The sequence below is a fragment of the Oryzias melastigma genome, linkage group LG1, assembly GCF_002922805.2.
Source record: "Oryzias melastigma strain HK-1 linkage group LG1, ASM292280v2, whole genome shotgun sequence".
Lineage (NCBI taxonomy): Eukaryota > Metazoa > Chordata > Actinopteri > Beloniformes > Adrianichthyidae > Oryzias > Oryzias melastigma.
Genome location: NC_050512.1, coordinates 330,430 through 352,877, shown reverse-complemented (window position 1 = coordinate 352,877; position 22,448 = coordinate 330,430). Strand labels below are relative to the sequence as shown.

Sequence of the window (22,448 nt, the reverse complement as noted above, 5' to 3'; positions counted from 1 at the left end):
TCTGAGCGCCCCCTGGGGTTCTTACGTTCCTGCTTTTTCTTGTTTGGTTTGTTTCCCACTGATTTCCCTCACATTCGTTGATAGGCTTTCACCTGTCTGTGCTTGTGGTCTGTCATGTGACCCAGGCACTGTGATCTCTCCAATCAACGCTTTGCTACAGACCCCCAGCAGGCCCAATGAGTCACCTCAGCTGGCATGCTTGGTACTATTTGTTCTTAGGCCATTAATATCTATCACTGTGCTGAAGCAGAGTTTGATTGGGATTTGGCTCAAATGCAGTAGTTAGTGACTGAGCTCTCATGGACAATAAATTGGATTATGCTGCGGCAAATTAGCAGATTAAAATCACAAATTCATTTTTTTAAGTAAATTAAAGAAATTAGGGTATATACTGACTATTGGTGATACAAACGGTTATTTTAATAATTGAATAATCAGTGATTATTTTTTCCGATTAGTCAACTAATCGTGTCATGCGCAAATTAGATGTTAAGCACAAATCTTAACCATCGTTTGCTTTAAACTTACTAAAACTACATATATAGCATTACCTGTGTTAATGCTAGTACAAATGCTGGAGATGCTATTAGCTGAATATGCTGAAAACGATACCTAAAAACGCTGAAGTTTATAGCGGAAAATGCTGAAGCTGATAGCCAGCTAAGATATTAGTTAAATGCCAATATAGCTAACATATAGCTGAAATATTAGCTAAACTCCAAAATAGCCTAAAAAACCTTAATAAAAGCTAAAATAGTCCAGAAATCTAGCAGAATATTATTATACTTTCAATTTTACTACACTCTGACTCCATATAATATAAAGTAATGACTAACCGACTAATAAATTAGTCATTGTATATTTTAATAGTCAATTAGCTGTTTAGTAGTCGACTAATCGTGGCAGCCCTAACACTGAGTTTCATTTCAATCACTACTGTATCTGAGAACTGGACTGAGTGGCCCCTCCTCCATGGTGTTCCAAACAGGAAGTGGCTCAGAGAAGCCAAAATCCCATAGACTTCTATAGCGAAATAAACAGCTGCTCCTCAGTCATTCTCTTGGTCAGAATAACCCTGCTTGATCTAATAAATGTCTCTTAACATCTTCTGGATGAATCTAAACTTTTTTCATTAAATTTTTTCTCTAATTTAAGTTATTCAACTTAAACTTGGAAACTGACCAATCCAAAGTATTCAACGTTCAAGGTGGAGCCTGCTGGTTCGCACATCCTACTTTCTTTGATTGACAGATTTGTGTAACCCACTTTTAAATGGTAGGGGTGTGGCCTTCCAACATGCTTACTCCTGATTGCCGAGAGTTGTGGCTGTAGGCATGTCTGATATCACCCAGGGAGACGCAGCAAATGGCCTGGGTTGCAGTGCATGCTGGGTAATTAAAGCTCTGATGTTACACGTCAGTCTTCAAATTTCAAAATTTAAAGTAGATCAGCAACAAGCCTTTAAATGTATTCATTTGCTATGTTTTCATCTTTTATAGTTATTTAAAAAAAATGGAGTTTGGTGAATATTTTAGTAACATGCTAAAGTTTTTGACTAATTTAGTTTACTGAGGAATTTTAGGCTATTTTGGAGTACATCGAATAATTAGGCGATGTGCTAGCTTTTTTGGAGCTAATTTGGCCTACCTATACTGGTTTTTTTTATGCTAATTTGGAGTTTAGCTAATAATTTAGCTATATGCTAACGTCTTTGGCTAATTTGTAATCTACTGGGATTTTTAGGCTAATTTGAAATATAGCTTCTATTTTTGCAACAGGCTAACGTTTTTGACTTTTCCATTTACTGAGGAATTTTAGGCTATTTTGGAGCTTAGCTAGGAATTAAGCAACGAGCTAGCTTCTTGGCTCATTAGGCATCTACTAAGGTAAAAAGTAAAAATGTAAAAAAATATGAATCACATTCTGTAAGATGCTAGTTTCTTTTTCTATCTTTGCTTTTGTTTGTGCCAAAAAATAGACCTAATTCATATTTATTTTAAAAAAAGAAGTTAATAAATGCGAATCCAAATTTCTTAAAGGCTAAAGTAAATCTATGCAGCTCCTTCTTGGGTTTGATCTGTAGAAAATGGGCCCAAATGGCTCTTTTACTTTTAAAGGTTTCCGACCCCTGACACAGGCCATAGTAGGTGGAAATCTGACTCTGACTACAAGCCACCTTAATGACTAAAAAATAATGCATTTTGGGAAAAGGTGTCCTGACAGTTGTTGTAGTTTGCAGTGAATCTATTCAGAAATGACTGGCGCTCAATGAAGGGAATGCGTATATTTTGTAACTCTTTCTGCACAGTAGTGAATGATGTGAAAATAAACAAGATTTCTATCAGCATCTAATATTACTTTATTAATAAAAAATATTTTACCTGAAACATTGAATTATTTTATTCTTTCTACTGAAAATCCTTTTGTTTTGCTGCTAAACATTAGACAAACATTTGCATGTTTGCAACAAAAGGAAGTCATGGGCAGCACATATTATCTGTGGTTATGTTTAAGTGTTTCCTTTAAAATACTAAGGAGGAGGGGCATATTAACATTAAAGTGAATGTTAACGACAACCCCGACTTCCTGTTCTCGTTAAGCTCGACGTTTGCCTTTCCCCGCCCCCACCTGCAGCCGCCTGGTCTCACTGACGATCCAGGCGAGGCGTCAGTCATCTCAAACACACCTGTTGACTCAGACAGACTTGACCCATTCACTGTTTATCGACGACGTCTGCCTGCAACATGGCGACAAAAATTGGCAGCGAAATTGAGTGTTGGTGTGGAAGTTAGCCTTTCGCTAGTTTTCCATCATCCCTTTGTCTCCACTCTCTTCACCAAACAAGATTCACACGTCAAATTCACCTCCACCACCTTTGTGATGATACCTGATGGACTGAATTCTAGTTCCTTTTATTGTCCAATAGTGTCCTGATAAACCCCTTGTGGGAGGAGCCAGTGCTAATCTTTATTTCATGAGCTCATTGCCACTTTATGGAAGACATTGATGAAGTTGAGAGAGCGTATCTTGGCACCGGCGAACATGTTGAGGTCATGAGATCATTCTGGGACGCTCCCAGTACGATGTGCATCTTTGCCCCACGTCTTACATGCACCAAAGATGCACATTGCTGCGTGTCTTAATTGCTTCCATGGCTAAATATAGTTGTTGCTGTACAGAGTATTTTACGGGATACTTGTAAAAACAGGAATAGCTTGGCACAGCTAATATTTTATGTGCAGCCATTAAGCCACTGATTTTCAGCTTTCAAAATAAGAGCGGCCAAGAAAAACAGTCAGCATGAGCACTGGCCGTATGTATTTAGAAAATCACGTCATATTTTTGACAACAGTATCCGATTAATTTGATCCTTTTTTACATTTTTTACCCACAGATCGGACACGGGTTTGAGCAAAGCAAAGAGGAGCAATTCACCTCAGTAGAAAACATTGCATCAGTAATTAGTTTTTCTTTAATGTCAGACGCGCTGACATTGTCTGACTTTTGGTGTTTTCAGTGCTCTTGTGAACACAGACATTTAAGCAACTTTTAAATTTTCAGAAAAGATCTTCTGCAGCTCTATGTGTCATCCCAAAGCTATTGATAGTATTAGCATAAATTAGAAGAATAAAATCGCAATTACCTTGATAATCAAACAAGCAGCATTCACTAAAGTTCTTGTAACCTTTGTCGAACTTTAACCAGGTTGTCAGAGAGAAATGATCCATAGCTTGTCTAATATCATCCATATTGTACTTTTTTTGTTACAGTCGATAAGGTTAGCTTTTATTATTTACATTAAATAGCTTTCAGCTGTCAGCTTTGCCACTCTAGACTTGTAAACCAGAATTAACGGTACACACTGGAGGCTATGCCCAGCAGCTGGGTGGCTCAGTGGGCTAGGTGAAGGGCTGACACGCAGAAGCCCTGGGTTCGATTCCCAGGGTTGTCCACTGATCCCCACCCAGATTGGGTCCTTAGACAAGACCCTTGACGCTGCTGCCTAACTGGGTCCCTGTGCCCCTCAAGTACAGGGTTGTGTCAGGAAGGGCATCCGGCGTAAAAACTCTGCCAAATCACTGATGAGAAACAGTGGGTGCTGTTACGCTGTGGAGACCCCGAAAGGGATTAGCCGAAAGTGAACTACTACTACTGGAGGCTATGCCACCATATTGTGTGACGTCATTTGTGTGAAATAACAAATTTGCTCAGTTTGCCTTTAGTTTTAGATTATTAATAACTAATAATGATCCTCCTCTATGTAGAGACACTGATTTCAACAATGATGACAAGCTAGGAAACAGATATCAACATTCAGAACTTTATTAATCTAATTAATTGTTACATTTTCAAATGATCTCTTACATCACTACATTTCATGGGAAAAATGTCCCATTTTCACTATGTTGTTCCATGTTTATCAATTATGTAATGTTAAAGAAAAATCAACTTACACATTTTCAAACAAATCTTCTCACATTTTGAACTAATGACCAAATCTGCAGCATTTTAAACTTAATGAATGATCTTTGAACTGGAGTAGATCAGAGGTCACCTAAACTTATCTAAAGTTCATGTTTCATCAACATATTTCTAGGACGTTTTAATTTTTAAATCTATGTTACTACAAGTGTAATTTAAAAAAAAAAATAGCAAAAAAATCAAATTAATTTTAGACGCTGCTCACAGCTGAGTTGAGAGACCTGCTGGCAACTTATGTGGTTCTTGGGGGCGACCTGGTACTCGTGGGCACCGTGTTGGTGACCCCTGGTTCAGATGAGTTCCGACTGCAAGAGAAAATGTCATCGCTTTTCAGATCATTAACTCTAACGTTTGTTAACATAATGCACATAATGTGCAGCCACTGCTCTTCTGCAGGTATGATGTCATCTTTAACACTGAACACTGAATTTTCCAATTAACATTGCTCATCAATTATACTAGATTTCAATAAAAAAAATAAACGCTAACCACTAGGGGTGTTGCGGATCACAAAACTCACGGTTCGGATCGTGTCACGGTTTTAGGGTCACGGTTCGGATCACTTTTCGGATCAGTAAAAAGTTTAAAAAAAAACAACAAAAAAAAACACCACCAACAACAACAACAACAACAACAACATGAAAGCTAAATTAATTTTTGGAAACGTTTCAAATCATATATTCAAAATGAATATAAAGTACTTCCCTTACACAAAAGTTCAAAACTTTTGCTCACTGAGGCCTATTTATTAAAACAAAAAATCTTTAAAGTTTGAACACAAGCAAAATGCTAAAACTTGTAGTTTCTGAATACATACAAATCTACAAAAACAGAGAAAAGAATGCTTAAAAATAGTTTTGAAAATACCAAATCTATCTGGTGTTCACTTGAAATACAAATGTTCTGATCCCACTCGCCAAATGGGGACATTTAAATATTTAAAATAATAATAATTATCTGTAAAACGTGGCACTGTTGCACCCGCTTTTCCTGGTGATCTTTTTGGCTTGCCATAAAATCATGTCCATTACGGATGTATTCTTTGAATCCAGAAATTGAAACGTGTACTGATGCTTTTATTCAGGTCTTAACATTAAATAAACCTGATATCTATCCATCCGCGTCAAGTTGAGTAAAGTTTGTGACGGAAGCTGCAGGGTTTTTCCTGGCTTAAAATAAGGTGGTGGTGTCTCGTGGGGACTTCAGATTTGTATACCTTAACAAGTTTATTTTATTATTATTATTATGTAACTTTATTGAACATTCTTTCAATTTACATATTTTACTATAGATCACCTCATTATAAAACAGAAATGTAACTAACAAGCCTAATTTTGATACACAATAAAACAACAAATTATTCTAGTTTGAAGCTCCATACAAAAGCTTCAGAAGAAACCCTCAAATTCATGGCCCCGCCCCCTTGTCCGTTTACGAGCACTCTCTCCTTTCCGCGCGGCAATAGACAGACTGTCTCCTTTTTTCTTTTTTCACGGAGGTTCTCCTCTAAATCAGGTGTTTAAACTCCTGATTTTAAAGCGTGTCTTCTCTCCCTTAAACTCTGTGGGTCTGACGGTAACAAACAGCTGTGGAAGAATAGTCCAGTCGGACCGAACCATTTTCAATTAAGAGGAAGGGGGGTCCACAGACGATGTTTCCAAAACAAAATATATAATTATTGTTACCTTGACATTAAAATCAAAATATTTGCGATTATATATTGGTTATTGGTTTACTGAAATTATTTTTTCTGTTGTATCATTTTGTCATCATTCGGGTCTCCGTGGACTCTCTCTCAGTCTGGGCTCCTAGAATCAGCCACATCCCCCCTTTTCCAGGAGCTGGTGGCGGCCGACACCAAATTCTCTATGCAGGAAAAGCTCTGAAAGCTCCGCCCACACGCAGCGGGAGATTCAGGAACAGACTTTAAGAAATAACCGTGAAGCTGTTACTTCAGCGCTGGTCAAAACAAAGAGGATTTACAGGAATTTGACAGAATTTCATTGATGTGAACGGACAATGGTTAAAATTATGAGAGCCCAAGGTGTGTGCGCTCGCTGGGGGTGGGGGTCGGAGTGGTCCGCGGTACACACGTGTCCGAACCGTGTCCCGAACCGTGGCTTCTGATCCGTACGGACCACGGATAATCCGTGATCCGCAACACCCCTACTAACCACATTAAGTAACAGAGGAGAAGAGAGACTCTGGCATTTCAGTAGCTGCGTCTTTAGTCTGAGCCTTTTCTAGCATCCGCTTTTCTGATCCATCGAGATCTGAATTAAGAAATACTCAGAAACACAGTTTAAACGTTTTCAAAAATTCTTTGTATATGTCCTCTATTATGAGAAAAATACTACAAGAACATGTAAAAAACAAAATTTTCATGGGAGTATAACAAACAGGAATTTTTGGGCTGTTGCAGCCTTTGAGTCCTGTCTCTGACGCATCATTTTGACTTTCTTAAACCATGACCTCCATTTTTTTCTGAATGATCTTCAGCTGATTGTTTAGCAGCTTCTGCTTTAGCCCCAGCTGCTCTTACGGCTGGATACGGGCCATCTGCAGGTAAATATCTGTACAGAGCTGGAAATGTTAAGATGGTGGAGCGCTCAGTTTGTCAGGTGAAGGAGTCAAAGTGTCTGGACGTTCTGTTTATAAATTAGGAAAGAATGGAGTGTGAGGTTGGGAGATAGATTGGTTTAACTTCTGCAGGAATGCAGGAATTATACCAGCCTGTGTGGCGGGTGGCCAGAAATTCTTTAAAGAAGAAGAATAAGGTGTAGAAAAGTGACGTAAAAGCTGTCAACATAATGTGACTTCAATTAAAGAAGTATTTATAGATTTTTTTAACCACAAAGTTCTGCAGATAGTCTATAGCAGTGGATCTGGTGGTAACTGGTTGAATCAAAAGGGGCGGGGCCAAAACTCTGATGAATGTTTATCGTTCCTCCATCACAGCCTCTGTAAATCCTCTACTTTTTATCCTGTTTTTAACTGCCTGCACCTCTCTTCTTCTTTGTTGGTCTGATCATCTGCTCTTCATCCAATCAGCTGTCTGTTCTTCATGCAGAAGTTGTCAGACGTTTGTCACTTTTCTCGAGAATGTCAGTCGTGTTTATGTGTGTATTTTCTGGTGATCAGGATGCCTTGCCCTGCCCAGCCTCAATGCAGACACACCCTCACGTGTACACGATCCTTCATAAAGCAGAAGCATCTCATCAATATTAAAGATCATAAATCAAAGGGTTTTCCTTTTAATAAAAATACATGTCAGTAAAACTGCAACCTTTAAAACTTTATTTGAAAGTCGATTTTTTTGCCTTCAAAAACATTTAGATGTTTTCCAACTAGTTTGGTGATAATTGATTGATGATAACTGAAAAAAACAATTCTTTCTTCAATACTTTGCATTGCTTTAATATCGTCAGCAGACTAAAATTATATTTAAAAAAGTAATTTAAAAGGATTCATGTACTCTGTACTGAAATGTACTAAAAGAGCCAATTTGAAATAAATACATATACCATTAAATCAATAATTAAATGTGTCATTAATTATTTAAAATCGGCATTTGATAAATAAAAGTGAAAGTCAATAAATAAATGTTTAAATATATGTAGCATTAAAATATTAAAATAGCAATTAAAAGCACATTTAACTAGTGTGGGCCAAAAGACGGAAATTAAAATAATTATATTTAATTTACAATCATGAAACAAACGTGTCATTAATTAATTAAAATTTAAATAATTACAATTGTCATTAAATGTTTCAAAATTTAGATAAAATTCAATTTTAAATGATTTAATAAACATTTATTTATTATTACATGATTCAATGAAAGATTTCATGGTCTGGGCAGTAGGCAGATCTTTTTAGAGCTGCTGTGATGAAAGAAGATCATTCATTCAAACAGTTTGACAGAGTTAAAAGGAGAAATACTCAGAAATGCAAAAACAAAATGATTTCTTATTACATTTGTTCTCTTTCAGAAGAAAAATGACACACAGACATGTTAGAAACTCTAAAAACAGGATTGTCATCAGAGGGATACTTTAAGGGCAGTTGTGACTGAGGCTTCAGGTTTTTTAGAAAGCAGCATTACTGTTCATGTTGTCTTTATCAGACGTACAGATTAAAGTTCAAAGAGAAAAAACCCGACCAACTGGGCCAACCATCTGACCACTGGAAACGCTTCCTCCACCACTGAGCAGCTTCCCTTTTGGGAAAAATCCTCTGATTGTGAACTGAACCATGAAAACGCCTTTTACCAGCTCTGTGTATACATGTGCGTTTTGTCAGAATGACGCAGTGACAGCCTGAGTGCGTCACTGTTGCTGCCAACCCCCTGCACTTCATGCCACAGAGACGCACACTTCTGCTCAGGCTAAGGATTAATCATTCCTAGACGGGCTAGATTATGAAATGAAAGGGGTTCATGTAAATCTGGTGACCGTTTCCCATCAAGAGCTGGATCTCATTAGATCTGTTACTAAAGTAACTTAACATGCTGACTCATCAACAGAAATGCTTCATTAAATCGTTTAAGGTTTATTTAAAAGGGAGAGCAAAGGAGTTGGGAATATAAAAGTGGTTCAAGAAGCTCCCGGGCTGGAATCAGGAAGGAAGGGAGAAAGGATAGAGCAATGGGAGGGCATTTAAAGGAGCAACAAATGACAGTGTTTGGTTCCGTCCGCATGTCCAAATATGGAGCCCTCCGCTGTTGTTGGGCCTTGTTCTCATAACCCACCAACAACTGGAAGAAAACTGTAGAGTTGTAGAGGGAGGGGTCTGAAGGAGGAAGTTATCTCTGAAAAATGGAAAAACAGGACAAACCAAGATGAGACAGTTGTGATATGAGAGGACATGACAAGACAGAAGACAGGGAGGACGTCCAAACTCAGAGGAATATTCAAGCCAGGAGTTGGAAGTCTGAGCTTGTATGAAGGAGAAAGAACACATTAGACATTTTTGACAGTAGACATTTTCAACCCCTAAAATTATGTGGAAAATATCACAAACCAAGATGACCACAGAAAATATTTCAGAATTTTTTAGATTGTCAAAAATATTCACAGATTCTGCGTATTCACGGAGGACTCCTGTTTGGGAATAAGGGGGAATACTATATTTTCATCTCTGCAGTCTGTTTAAATACAAAAATATGATCTCATTTCTCAATGCTGTATTTTATTATGAAAAATTGGTTGTATTTTAAAAATTGACCAGATTTTCTCATGTGTCGTGACATACATTCCGGCAGAATTGACGTGAATCGCTCGCAGCTCGCACAAAACAATAGACCAGGCGGTGTAAAGATCCGCTGCACTGTGCAAGCCGGCAGCGGAGGACCGCGGCGCTTCACGTCTAATGTGAACCACACCATGGGTTGACACAGGCGCAGAATGGAAGCGGCCTCCGTTACACATGCCCACCATTTTATTTACAGCCAACCGTTTACCAGAACCTGCTGAATCCCTTTTGGTGTCACAGGGTTGCTGGGGCCTATCCCAGCTGCAGTCTCTCATAACAAGACACAATCACACTCAGACAACTTAGAGCAGGGGCCAAACTCCAAATATACCTTAGGTCGAACAAGATAAACATTTATTGAACAAGCTGAAACTAAATTTTTATTTTTTAACATAATTATGAATAATAAAAAGGCAGGAATATTATTCCAGAATAAATCATCTTAAACCTTAAATAACTTTCAATATTTTACTCTCCATGAAAATATATTTTGTCAGAATTATACAAGTTAGAAATGAGCTCAAGATGACAGGAGGATTGGAGCGGCGTCCGCCATTTTGCGGTCCCGGTACCGGTCCGTTGAGGTGAAAAGAGAGCTGAGCCAGAAAGCAAAGCTCTCGATTTACCGGTCGATCTTCGTTCCAGTATCACCTATGGTCATGAGCTCTGGGTCGTGACCGAAAGAACGAGATCCCGACTACAAGCAGCTGAAATGAGTTTTCTCCGGAGGGTGTCTGGGTGCTCCCTCAGAGATAGGGTGAGGAGCTCAGTCACCCGGAGAGAGCTCGGAGTAGAGCCGCTTCTCCTCCGCATCGAGAGGAGCCAGTTGAGGTGGCTCCAGCATCTGGTCCGGATGCCTCCTGGACGCCTCCCTGGTGAGGTGTTCTGGGCATGTCCTACTGGGGGGAGGCCCCGGGGAAGACCCAGGACACACTGGAGAGACTATGTTTCTCGGCTGGCCTGGGAACGCCTCGGGGTCCCCCCAGAGGAGCTGGAGGAAGTGGCCGGGGAGAGGGAAGTCTGGGCATCTTTGCTTAGACTGCTGCCCCCGCGACCCGGTCCGTATGAGCGGAAGAAGATGGATGGAAGGATGGATGGATGGATGGAAATGAGCTCAAGATAACATCGGGTCATTAATAACAATAAAATAAAATGATCTGGAGGGCCGGATAGAATTACCCGAGGGCCGGATAGAATTACCCGAGGGCCGGATCCGGCCCCCGGGCCTTGACTTTGACACGTGCTTTAGAGTGACCAATGAGCCTATGCAGCAAGTCTTTGGACTGTGGGAGGAAACCAGAGAAAACCCACACATGGACGGGGAGAACAGGTGAAGTGAACACAGGATTTGGACCAGAACCTTCTCCCTGTCAAGCATGAGCACTACACCACCATGTAGCCCCCACAGCACAACCGTTGTGGAAAATAGAAATGTCCAAGATCCATTGTGTCCTCAAAGAAGTTTAGTGAAAGTGGATCATCTGTGCTCTGAATGAACATATTCTGTAAATTCCCTTTGCTGCTCTGAACTGGTGGTGGTCTTTGGGTGTCAGACCAGAGTTTTCTTCTGAGCTTGGAACCAGCTAACAGATGAAGGATCATTTGTTGGTTTGGCAGAGATGACCCTCAGTAGAGATATCATTTTAGTTGCAGAAATGTGCCCCGAGAGTCAGCAGAGTCGAGGGCCCAGCATTTCTTTTGTGAGTTTTAAACATGTTTTTGTTCTTTTCTACACATGTTAAGAAACTTGAAAGTTTGTGTAACCCAGACAATCGATCATTTATTTTATGTCATTGTGCAGAAGCTCGTCTCATTAAATTTATTCTTTATCCATCCTAGTACTGTTCAGCTGACTCCGCTGTCGAATCTTCAGTCGACATGCAAAGAAACACCAGCACAGAACCGGAGAAATGTTCTACTTCCTCGGGTTAAAGGATTGTTTAGGTGGAAAGATTTGTTCAAACAGTTTAAGCTTCTTAGCTATGTATTTGAAAGTGAGTGTTAGGGGGAGGAGCCGTTTTGTGATGTGTTGCTGTGTGCACAGTCTTTGAGTGTACATGTGGAATGTGAAGACTCAGCAGAACTTCCTCTCAATTCAGTCTAGGTTTGCTATTGATTGGCTGATTTATTCATCTGATGTATTTGCTGTGACTAAATGAACTCTGCAGGTTTTCCATGTGTGTGTTCCATGATAAGGTTTCTAACAACTCAGTTTAGAAAGAACTTGAATTTTCTTTGATTGTATCTTTTTGGTTTTCCATGTGTTATTTTCTCAGGACCATTTTTGGTATAATCACAAATCTTACAAGGAGGTGCACATTTTTTGCATGTATTGACATTTGAGCAGTCTGATGTCTAAACCCCACCTGTCCTTGTGCGTGCATCCAGGCTGTCTGTACTAAATATCACGGTCGTAGACCAGGAGTGTCCAAAGTCAGTCCTCAAGGGCCGACGTCCTGCTGGGTTTCCAGAAATCCTGCCTCATCTGCTGCTGATTACCTGCATCAGGTGTGTTTGGCCAATAAGGAGCTTCAATGGCAGGTGGGTTGGAAAACATGTAGGACAGTCAAGGACTGACTTTGGACACCCCTGCTGTAGACCATTCAGTGAACACGTACAGAGAAAATGTTCATGCTCATTTTTTCTACGGGTATGCTGTGATGAACAACACGACGCAGGTGTCATTTTTCAATCAGTGCAAACGTTTTGACCCATAGGCCACAAAGGATTGTAAAATTTGTCAAAAGGAGCAGATGTGTTGTTAATCTACCTCATTGAAAATAAAATAACATGGGATAAGGACGAAAACATGCTTTAATTCTGACTGAAAATAAATATTTATATTTTAAAATGTAAGATTTTTAAGTTTTTATTTCAAAACTGTGGCTTTTGTTCTGTTTTTAGTGCCAATAGCACCAATGGGTTGATATCCCTCAAAGAAAACACAAACTTAGAGAAATTCTGCGATAATGTGATGTTTAAATGATAAAAAAAGGACTTTTTAAAGTTTTAAAAATTGGCATTCTGCTAGCTTTTTCAGTTTTTTAAGCCAAGTTTAGCTACTATTTCAGCTACATGCTTGCTATTTTGGCATTTAACTAATGTTTTAGATGGCTATCAGCTTCAGCGTTTTCAGTTATTAGCTTAGCACTTTCAGCTGTCAATTTCAGCATTTTCAGCAAACAAATTCATCTTACAGCATTCACACTAACATTATCACAAGTAATGCTTTATATCTAGTTGATAATTATGTTACAAAGTTACATTTTTGAAGTTTAAAATGTAGTTTTATAGTGTTCAATAAATGTTTATCCTGCTCCGCCCACGATCTAAGGTGTGTTTTGTATTCTGACCCCTGTGTGATTGAGTTTGACACTCCTGGTCTATATGAGGCACCAGAATCACAGGGAAAACAGAACATTACTAAGGATTGTCAATATAATTTATTCCAGTTTGGTGGGCCAGATGAAATAGTTTAACAGGCTACATATGGCCCACGGGCCGTAGTTTGCCCACCCCTGTGTAAGACCGAGTTACGTTAGGATTCAGCAGTCAATATCATCATAATAATAAAATAGCTTTTGACTCTTTAACAGCATAAAGGTTGGTGAGAACTCTGTGAATGGATCAGACAAAATGTCACAGGCAGGAAAATGTTTGCAATCAATATAGAAATAAACATAAATACCTACAAATCATTTAAAAATCCCAAGGGTTCAGTAAAAGTTTCTTGGATCTGGGAATGGTAGATGAAGAGTAAAGGACAACAGAAAAAGAAGAGAGTCAGAGTGAGAGCAGCAGCTGCTGTCATCAGGAACATCAGAACTCTTTGCTTATAGGATGATTTATGATAGATTGTTATCCTCAGAGTCAGGACAGATAATACAGCTCTGCTTTCAGACTTGTTCAGCAGAGGTCAGTGTACCGACTGCCTCTGATTAAATCAGAGGAGGAATTTTGTGGTGTGAAATGTCAGCCTGCAGTATCTCTTATGCAACAGTGAACTGAAAGGGGGAGGCCTTGCTGGTCTGGAGCTGGGTCTCTTAGTCTCATTCAGCTGGACTGGGGTTGAACCGTTGACCCACATGGAGGTTTTTGGGTTGTCCGCTTCATGGAGGGTCATAGAAAGAAGCGACTGCTTCCTAAGGGGGGCATGGGGGGTTGCGTGTCTTGCAGTTCTCTTGAGGCTTGAGGTGTGAAAATGGAACAGGATTTGATGAGGTTAAAAAATGAAACATCTGTACGTCACACCTGCGTATACAGTGAGGGAAACAAGTATTTGAACACCCTGTGATTTAGAAAGTTCTTCAACTGAGAAATCATGGATGGTCTGAACTTTTCATCTTCACGTTCACTGTGAGAGACATAATCTAAAATTCTGGAAATCACGTTTGTTTGTGTCCTATTGCTGCAAATAAATATTTGAACTCCTGAGAAAATCCTGTTCACATTTATTGGGGTTACACAGGTTAAACGTTTCCAGGTTTTCACAAACTGCAGGAGGGATTTTGGCCCACTCCTCCTCCCAGATCTTCTCTAGATCAGTCAGGTTTTGTTTGAGCTCATCCAAAGATTTTCTATTGGGTGTAGTTCTGGAGACTGGCCAGGCCGCTCCAGACCCTTGATCTGCATCTTATGGAGACACTTCTTGGTTCTGCTGGCTGTGTGCTTCGAGTCTTTGTCATGTTGGAAGATCCAGCCATGACTAGAACTGGGTATCGGTTATCATTTCCAGAAACTATTTGATTTGATTCACAATTAAGCTTAAATCGATTCAAATCCAATTGTTTTCAATTCTTTTGATTCTTCAATTCAATTTAATTAAACTTTTAAGATCACACATTTATACATTTTGTTCAGAAATACATTAATAATCTATATATGTATTGAATGTTGGGCTGCACGGTGGTGCAGTGGTTAGCGCTCTCGCCTCACAGCGAGAAGGCCCCGGTTCGAATCCCGGCTGGGACCTTTCTGTGTGGAGTTTGCATGTTCTCCCCGTGCATGCGTGGGTTTTCACCGGGGACTCCGGCTTCCTCCCACCGTCCAAAAACATGCTTCATAGGTTAATTGGTGACTCTAAATTGCCCCTAGGTGTGAATGAGAGAGTGAATGTGTGTGTGATTGAGGCCCTGTGACAGACTGGAGACCTGTCCAGGGTGAACCCCGCCTTCGCCCATCAGTAGACGGGATAGGCTCCGGTACCCCGCGACCCCGAAAGGGACAAAGCGGTCAGGAAGATGAAAGAATGTATTTTTTTTAATCTGATCCAGTTCACATACTGTAAATGTATCAGTGAAATAATGAGATTGTTAATATCATCCAGTGTTACATGGATTCTCTAAAGGAGAAGTTCTAACTAAAATGTTCAGATCATTAACATTGGAAACATTGTTCTGCTTCTCCTGGAGGACGTTTCAGTTTGGACACTAGGTGGAGATCACACTATAGCATTACACCTTATTCTAGAAGAAGAAAGTATAACAAAAAAAAACAATGTGTTAGACCACAAATAGTTACTATTACAAATGTTTTCTTTAAAATATTTTGGAAAATTCATGTCTGTGAGTTTATAAAGATGTTTCAATTTAGTCAGAAATGTGTGTTTAGGTCTACCGTGCGTTAGCATTATCCATCCTATGGGATATTCTATTAAACATTGGCATCAAGCTAGCAGACTTTAGCTTTATGTGCTAAATCGATTTATTTAGTTAAATAAATAAACTTGAACAGACATGAGCAGTTTGATCAATCGATGTTCCAGCACTCGATGTATGAGCCTGTGACCCCGTGACGTATTTTTGACAGTTTGTGAACAGGAGAAATTCATATTCAAAACAAAGAAAAGTCATGTTTCTTTTTGAGAGGTATTTTACCCCACAGTCTTCCTCCAAAATTCCGTCGTCCTCTCCACAGCTCTCGTGGAGCCAGGCACCACGGGACCTTCATTGGCCTTTTCGTCACCGGGGTCAAAATGGAGGGCCTAGCATAGAAGTAAGCTTCTAAGCTAGCACCTGTAGGCCGAAACGACCTTTACATGTGTATTAGAATGGGCACTAGCAGGTGAGAGCTAGCTAGGTGATTTTGGCTAAATCAACAGATGATGCAAATGGGACTTTCCACCTTTTGTGGATTGTGATTGTAGTAATCCACATTTAAACCATCTCAGCTCTTGTTGTCCCGAGAAAAGGTCAGTCACTCGTCCATTGAGCTGTCCTGAACCTGCTGTCCTGTTACCCAGAGAGCTGCTATTCCAAAACCTGGAGCAGACCAGACGGAACGTCCATTATTCTTACCATTGCTGTGTTCTGTACTGTAAATGGAAAGCAGTGACCTGTGCCCTCAAAATCATGACAAGGCGGTGTGAACTTCACTGCTGACAAAAACAACTCTCCTCTATCTCCTCTATGAAGCTGTTTTACCAAACCAAGGTTTGTTTTGAAATTTACAGCTAAGTGATGATAAAGTCGGACAGCCGAAGAAGCAGTAGAACAAAATATGGGGCAGGTAAGGAATGCTAAAAATCCAGGACCTTCAAAGGGCCCCTGCTCTCATACTTCCGCCTTACCACATCTGTGCCACTTCCACTGTTTTGTCTGTGTCTTGTTCTAGTTTTACAGCAAGCTCAACTTTATTTCTTATGTCATTGTGACTAGAATTTTCTGTCTCATTCTGACCATGAACACTTTCACTCGATTTAACTGATGAATAATTAATTGTTTAACACTGGAGCTCCAGTGTTTATGTTCTCTGATTTGCTGTAACTTTTTAACCGTTAACATGATGATTCCAGTAGATTCGGAGGCCGAAAAGTGGCTTGTCGAGCCGCTTTTCTGCGTCCGAATCTACTGGAATCATCATGTTAACGGTTGAAAAATTACAGTATGTTAAAGATTTTGTGTTTAAGCGTCACAGGTGACACCACAGGGTCGAAAAATGTTAAAAAGATGTCATTCTTCTGCAAAAGAAGTTGTCTTTGTTGAAAGAATTTTCTCTGTTTTGGTCCTCTTAATGTCAGGAAGTGAATCTATTCTTCCATATTTACATTTTCCAAAGCCACAGTTCTGTTTTAGATTTTCAGAACTAACACTGGATATTTTAATAAGGAATTTTATTGGAAATAGTGCAGTTGCAATATGAGTTCTTAACTTTCTGCTTAAATTACTTAAAAAATTCTGCATGAATGAGTAGAACAAAATTACAACCAGCAGTGCATTTACTCAAAAAAGGAAAAATACCAGTTTGTAACAGCAAAATAAAACTGTAAAAAATATAATAAGAAATGAAAATTAGTTAAAAAAAATCACAGAGTAAAAGAAAACGACGTTGATAATGTCTCTTACTGAATTTATTTGAGCCATTTTTCATGCATTAAATCACTGAAACTGTCTCTAAGTCTACAGGTAATCAGTGAAGTGGTTGGTAGCTGTTTAACAGCGATATACAGGTGAATATTAACTCCACTGAGCTGCTCATGTGGACGAGGTGTGACAACGTGGAGTCAAAGTGTAAAAACTGGAGGGAGGATCCGAGAAATTCAGATTCCAGAACAGGGAATGGGGAAGAAATCCAAAGACAGGTGTGTGTGTGTGAGAGAGATACTTGAAAAATGCTGCAAATACTTTGTAATAGACGAGTGCTCACGTTCACGGAGTATCAGAATGACGCACAGGCTTTCACGTAGATCCAGCTCTGAATATTTTTATTTTGATCTGTTTGATATCAGAACAAATATCAGTTGAATCATGTAGACTCTGACTGAACAGATCGCTCGTTTTGTTATGAGAGCAAACTTCAGGCTGCTGCAGCAATGTGACAAGTGGAAAGATTTATCTAAAGGACAATGAGCTTTTATTGCTTATATTTACTTAAAGCAAATCAGCAAATATGATTCAATTCTCACTTTTTCTGTTTTTACAACAACATCATTTGTAAACTAAAAAACTACCTCTGGTTCCTTAAGTATAACATAAAGAAAGGAATGAGATTAGTCATTTTTAAAGAAATTTTGTGTCAACTTTGAGATACCTGGACTAAAGAGGAAAGATCATGCACTAATGCAGAACCTGACTTTGCCTTCCTGTCAGGCTGAAAGACACGTTTATGAACAACGGAACAGCTGTTCCCACTAGTGAAGTCAGATCTGTGCGGGTGGATTCGGGCTGACTGCAGGTGGAAAACAGTTAAACCTGTACAGGGGACGCAGGTGACCTGGACAAAATCTTCAGGTCATTGACTGGTCAGTGAACCCACATGGAGAAAATGTTCATGTAGATTTTATCTACGGGTATGATGCGGGCAACATTTCTTTCAATGCATACAACAGGCTTGGATCTCACTTTTCAATTGTTCATTTGACGCTTTTCTCCTTCAAAATCTACTGGAATTATGTTGATCGTTGATAGTTGAAAATATTTTCAGCTGGAGAATGTTTCGCTGGCTGGAATCGCTGGGTACCTCACAATATGATTCAATACGCAATACATGGCTCATGATATTGATGATATTGCAATATGCGCAAGCTTACAGCCTCAAGCTAGCATCATTATCGGCAGTCTGAACTTCTTCTAGTATCTGGTTTTCTGATCTAATTGGATTTAAATGAAGAAAATACTCAGAAGAGCAGTTTTAATCATAAATTATTTGTGTAAGGACTGCACTATGAGAAAAATGTTACAAGAACATGTTAAAAACACAAAAAAGACAATTATCACTGGAGTGAATCTTTAAGCAGTGAGTGAGGGGTCAGTACTCACACCTTACTAACGACTAGAGTGTGGCATAAGGACACCATACGTGCGTGTAACTTCCAATATCCTTCAAAATACTTAACAACACGCACAACAATGGTCAACACATTCTCATCCCGACTCGTCAAGTTCCAGTGCGCAACGATTATTTTAACAATCCACTAATCATCGATTATTTTTTCAGATTAGTCGACTAATCAGGTCATGCACAAAGTGGATGTAAAACACACATCTTAACCATCATTAGCTTTAAACTAAAAATAAAAACAATTAAGATGATAGTTTATTAAACTTTTAATGAATCATGCAGCTTCTGTCCTTCAGTAGTTTCTGGTATCAAAACTAGATTAAATCAAATGAGAGACAGATCAGGAATGTACTTTCCATCAAACTCGTTTTGACAGGTGCCCCGCCCCTCAAGATGACATAACAATGTATTATCAATTTGATATATAGAGGGTATATAGGCTCACAGCAGTTGTGTTTTTTGTTGGTTGTACACAGTGAACAGGCCACAGCCTGAAGATGATCTGCAACCACAGAGTCTGAAGCTCCCAGTCTTGCATTGTGGTCTGTTTGTCAGCATTAGTTTGCATCAACAAAGCACGGACCGTGATTGGTTGATCCATGAGCAGCTAGTCTCAGACGTGTAATTGCTTCATCAAACTGTTCATAATGAGTCCATATTGTTTGGCTTCTCCTCTTTCCTTCATTGTGTTGGATCCTTCTTTGTTGTGAAATCCCCTGTTTTGGGAGTTGCTGTTTCCCACAGAAAAGGTTTCAAACCTTTAGATTGTTTCAAAACTGTTTTTGGTGAAGATGTAGTTTATAATTAGAGTATGTTGAAGCAATCGTGAGTCCCTTTTTTATTTCCAACAATATTTCAGGATGGTGTTGGAAGATAAAGTGCAGAGTTAGTGCACTGATTGTCATTTACCACCTCTGTCTTTGTTTCTTTTTGAAACTATTCATATTTTCATTCTTTCAGCTCATCTTTTGTGGTATTTGTCTGCATTTGAAACAGAAATGTTGCTTGTAACTCTTAGTATGTTTCCAACTCTACTACCCACAATGCTCAGGATGTCTATCAGACACTTACTACACATCTACTGTAGATGTCTGCAGGACAACTCTATTTTGTTTCTCTATTAGAACTCTACCAATAAATACAATAGTTGATCGTGTTTGAAAAGTTACAGTATGTTAAAGCTTTTGTGTTTAAGTGTCGCCGGAGACGCCTCAGGTGTTAAAGGGTTAAGAAGAGCCATAAACTCAAGCCTCTAAAAACTGCATTCTCTGTATTTTTTTCCTGTTTTTTCTAGATGTGAAGACCTACTTGATCTCTGGAAGGAAGCTTGGTAATGACGTGCACTGTGGCTGCTGCCAGGTGGGACTGGCAGGTGGGGCGCTGGTAGGTCTGCCGTTATGCCCTCAGTCACGCACACCCGACCTCATCCCTGGAGGTGCGCACGCCGCCGAGTCCCAGCTCTCCCACCACTTGCCAGATAGAACGGCGGTAAGGATAACCTGCAAAAAACTACTGAGTTGGAAAAATCACCTCTGCAAAGTATTTGCAGCTTGTCATCAGTGTTTCCAGAGTAAAGCTGGACTTCATAAATCAGATACTTCAAAATGAAATTTGTGATATGTACACATTTTGATTGGGTTAATTCAGCTGCAATAAAAACAAAGAAACTTTGCATGCATCAATGACCCCATCCTCAGCCAACGATGGATGGATGGATATTATGGGATGAATGGATGGATGGATATTATGGGATGGATGGATGGATATTATGGGATGGATGGATGGATATTATGGGATGGATGGAGGAATTGATGGATGAATTGATGGAGGAATTGATGGAGGAATTGATGGATGAATTGATGGATGGATGGATATTATGGGATGGACGGATGGATGGATGAGTGGATGGATGGATCAATTGATGGATGGATGATGAATGGATGGATATTATGGGATGGATGGATGGATGATAAATGGATGGATATTATGGGATGGATGGATGGATGGATATTATGGGATGGATGGATAAATAAATGGATGGATGGGTAATGATCAATAGAGTTTGATTAACTACTTAATACCTTTCTAATCCATGCCATTTTCATTGAAAGTTGTAGTTGCGTTGTTGTTAGAGACAGTATCGGTCTTCTTCTACTCTTTGGATAAAGACAGTAGCTGAACAGGCTAATCATACAGCTGCAGTCATCCTTAAAAAAGGACATTTGTCAGAGTTCATCTGTTTGAATGTGTCATCCTCTCCTCTGCTCTGGGTTTGTCTCTGCAGGTTCCTTGTGTGTTCCACAGCATGACGCTGTCATCTGTTGCAGAGCACACTGATGATGCGACCGTGCTGAATGGCTGCCAGGAAGAACATAAGAGCAGCAGCGGCAAGGTACGGCACACACAGCTGCAGAGTGACGCTACTGCTGCATTTGTCTCACAGTTCTTGATTATTTTAAGCTGAGAGGAGTCAACTGAAAATGTGCTTTTATAGCAATGTCTGTTTGAATAAAATCAGTCTTGCTGAAATGACTCGTTTTAACAACGATCGATTCAGATCATAATTTGTGGTGAATCATCCAATTCATAGTCAATTTTGGTTCATTTTAAACAATCTGTTTCACTGACCTAAAATGTATCAGAGCATCTTTATCCAAAACTTAAATATGAAACATCTAATGAATAGAGGAGGGATGTTGGAGCTGTTTTTCTGGACCTGAAAAATGCATTTGACATCATAAATTGTAACTTTTCTTAACTAAATTCAATGTTTCCAAGGATGTAATCAAATGGATAGGATCATATCTTTCAAATAATGTTGAGTCAGTTCAAATAAACAATTCCTACTCTTCTCATATCCCTCTGTCCACCGTTGTCCCACAGGGGTCCATTCTAGGGCCTCTCTCACTGAATCTATGGGTCACATTGCACAATGGTTACATTTAAAACTCAATGTAAATAAGACAGTTGCGATGTTTTTATCCTAATCTAACTGTGATGAAGAGGCTGAGACGTTTGGATCCAAATAAAACATGGTTTAATGAGAGCAAAGAGCAGGTAAACACAGGAAACAGACCAGGATCAGAGCACAGGAGCGAGGCAGGAGGAGAATAAAACAAGCAGGGGTCAAACACAGAGAGGCAGCAGAGAAGACCCGCTCAGACTGATGCACTGGAGAACAATTCAAGACTCCACGTGGAGCCGAGTGGAGAGCAGGGTTAAATACAGCCTGGTGATTGGCATGAATGAGGAACAGCTGGTGAACGTAGGAGCGGCAGCAGATGCATGATGGGAAATGGAGTAAGGAAGCAGATGCAGTCAATACTCCGGAGAGGGCTCCCCCTGGTGGCCGGAGGATGACATGACTGGTTGAACCCTGACAGTTAACAGTATAAATGTACAGGCAGATGTTTTTGTTGCTGAAAAAAAATATAGAAGTTGTCTCTGAATTAGAATACAGAATACAAATCCAAGATGAATAAAGTACTTTCAATAGTTTGGGGATATTGGGAAAAACTCACTTCACAGATTTTCAGGACACAGAGGTGATCGTATTGTAGTGACAGAAACACCTCATTCAGTGTTTTCTACATGATGGTCTCTCTGTCTACAGTGTTTCACCTACTGGAGCCAAAACATTCCATAAGAAAAACCTTTTCAAAGTAACATCAAGTCCAACATTCTGGGGTCTAAAATGTGGTTCAGTCGTTCCAAGTTCATCATTCAAACAGACATGAACACAGACCAGCAGCTCCACCTGGTCAGAACACCTTCAGGTTGGTAGGAGACAGTCAGATGCTGCAGGTGAACTTGGTGATTCTCAGTGTCATCAGCAGACTAACATCCAGAACCAGAACTACTGTCAGAGTTTGTGACAGACCCAGGAGTGGAGCCCCGCCAGAGACAGACCACAACCATGACCAGAACCTCCTGAC

The 22,448-nt window shown here is 39.7% G+C and overlaps 1 protein-coding gene across 2 annotated transcripts in view; it reads left to right on the top strand.

The window, feature by feature from the left end:
• The window catches only part of adcy9 (adenylate cyclase 9), a 47,617-nt gene that overhangs the window by 7,011 nt on the left and 18,158 nt on the right, over nt 1-22,448 (top strand). For both annotated transcript variants that reach the window (XM_024259803.2, XM_024259801.2), the window contains exons 2-3: nt 19,808-20,001; nt 20,798-20,905. In XM_024259803.2, coding sequence (XP_024115571.1) covers nt 19,808-20,001; nt 20,798-20,905 — 302 coding nt within the window. The remainder of the gene's footprint in view (nt 1-19,807; nt 20,002-20,797; nt 20,906-22,448) is intronic.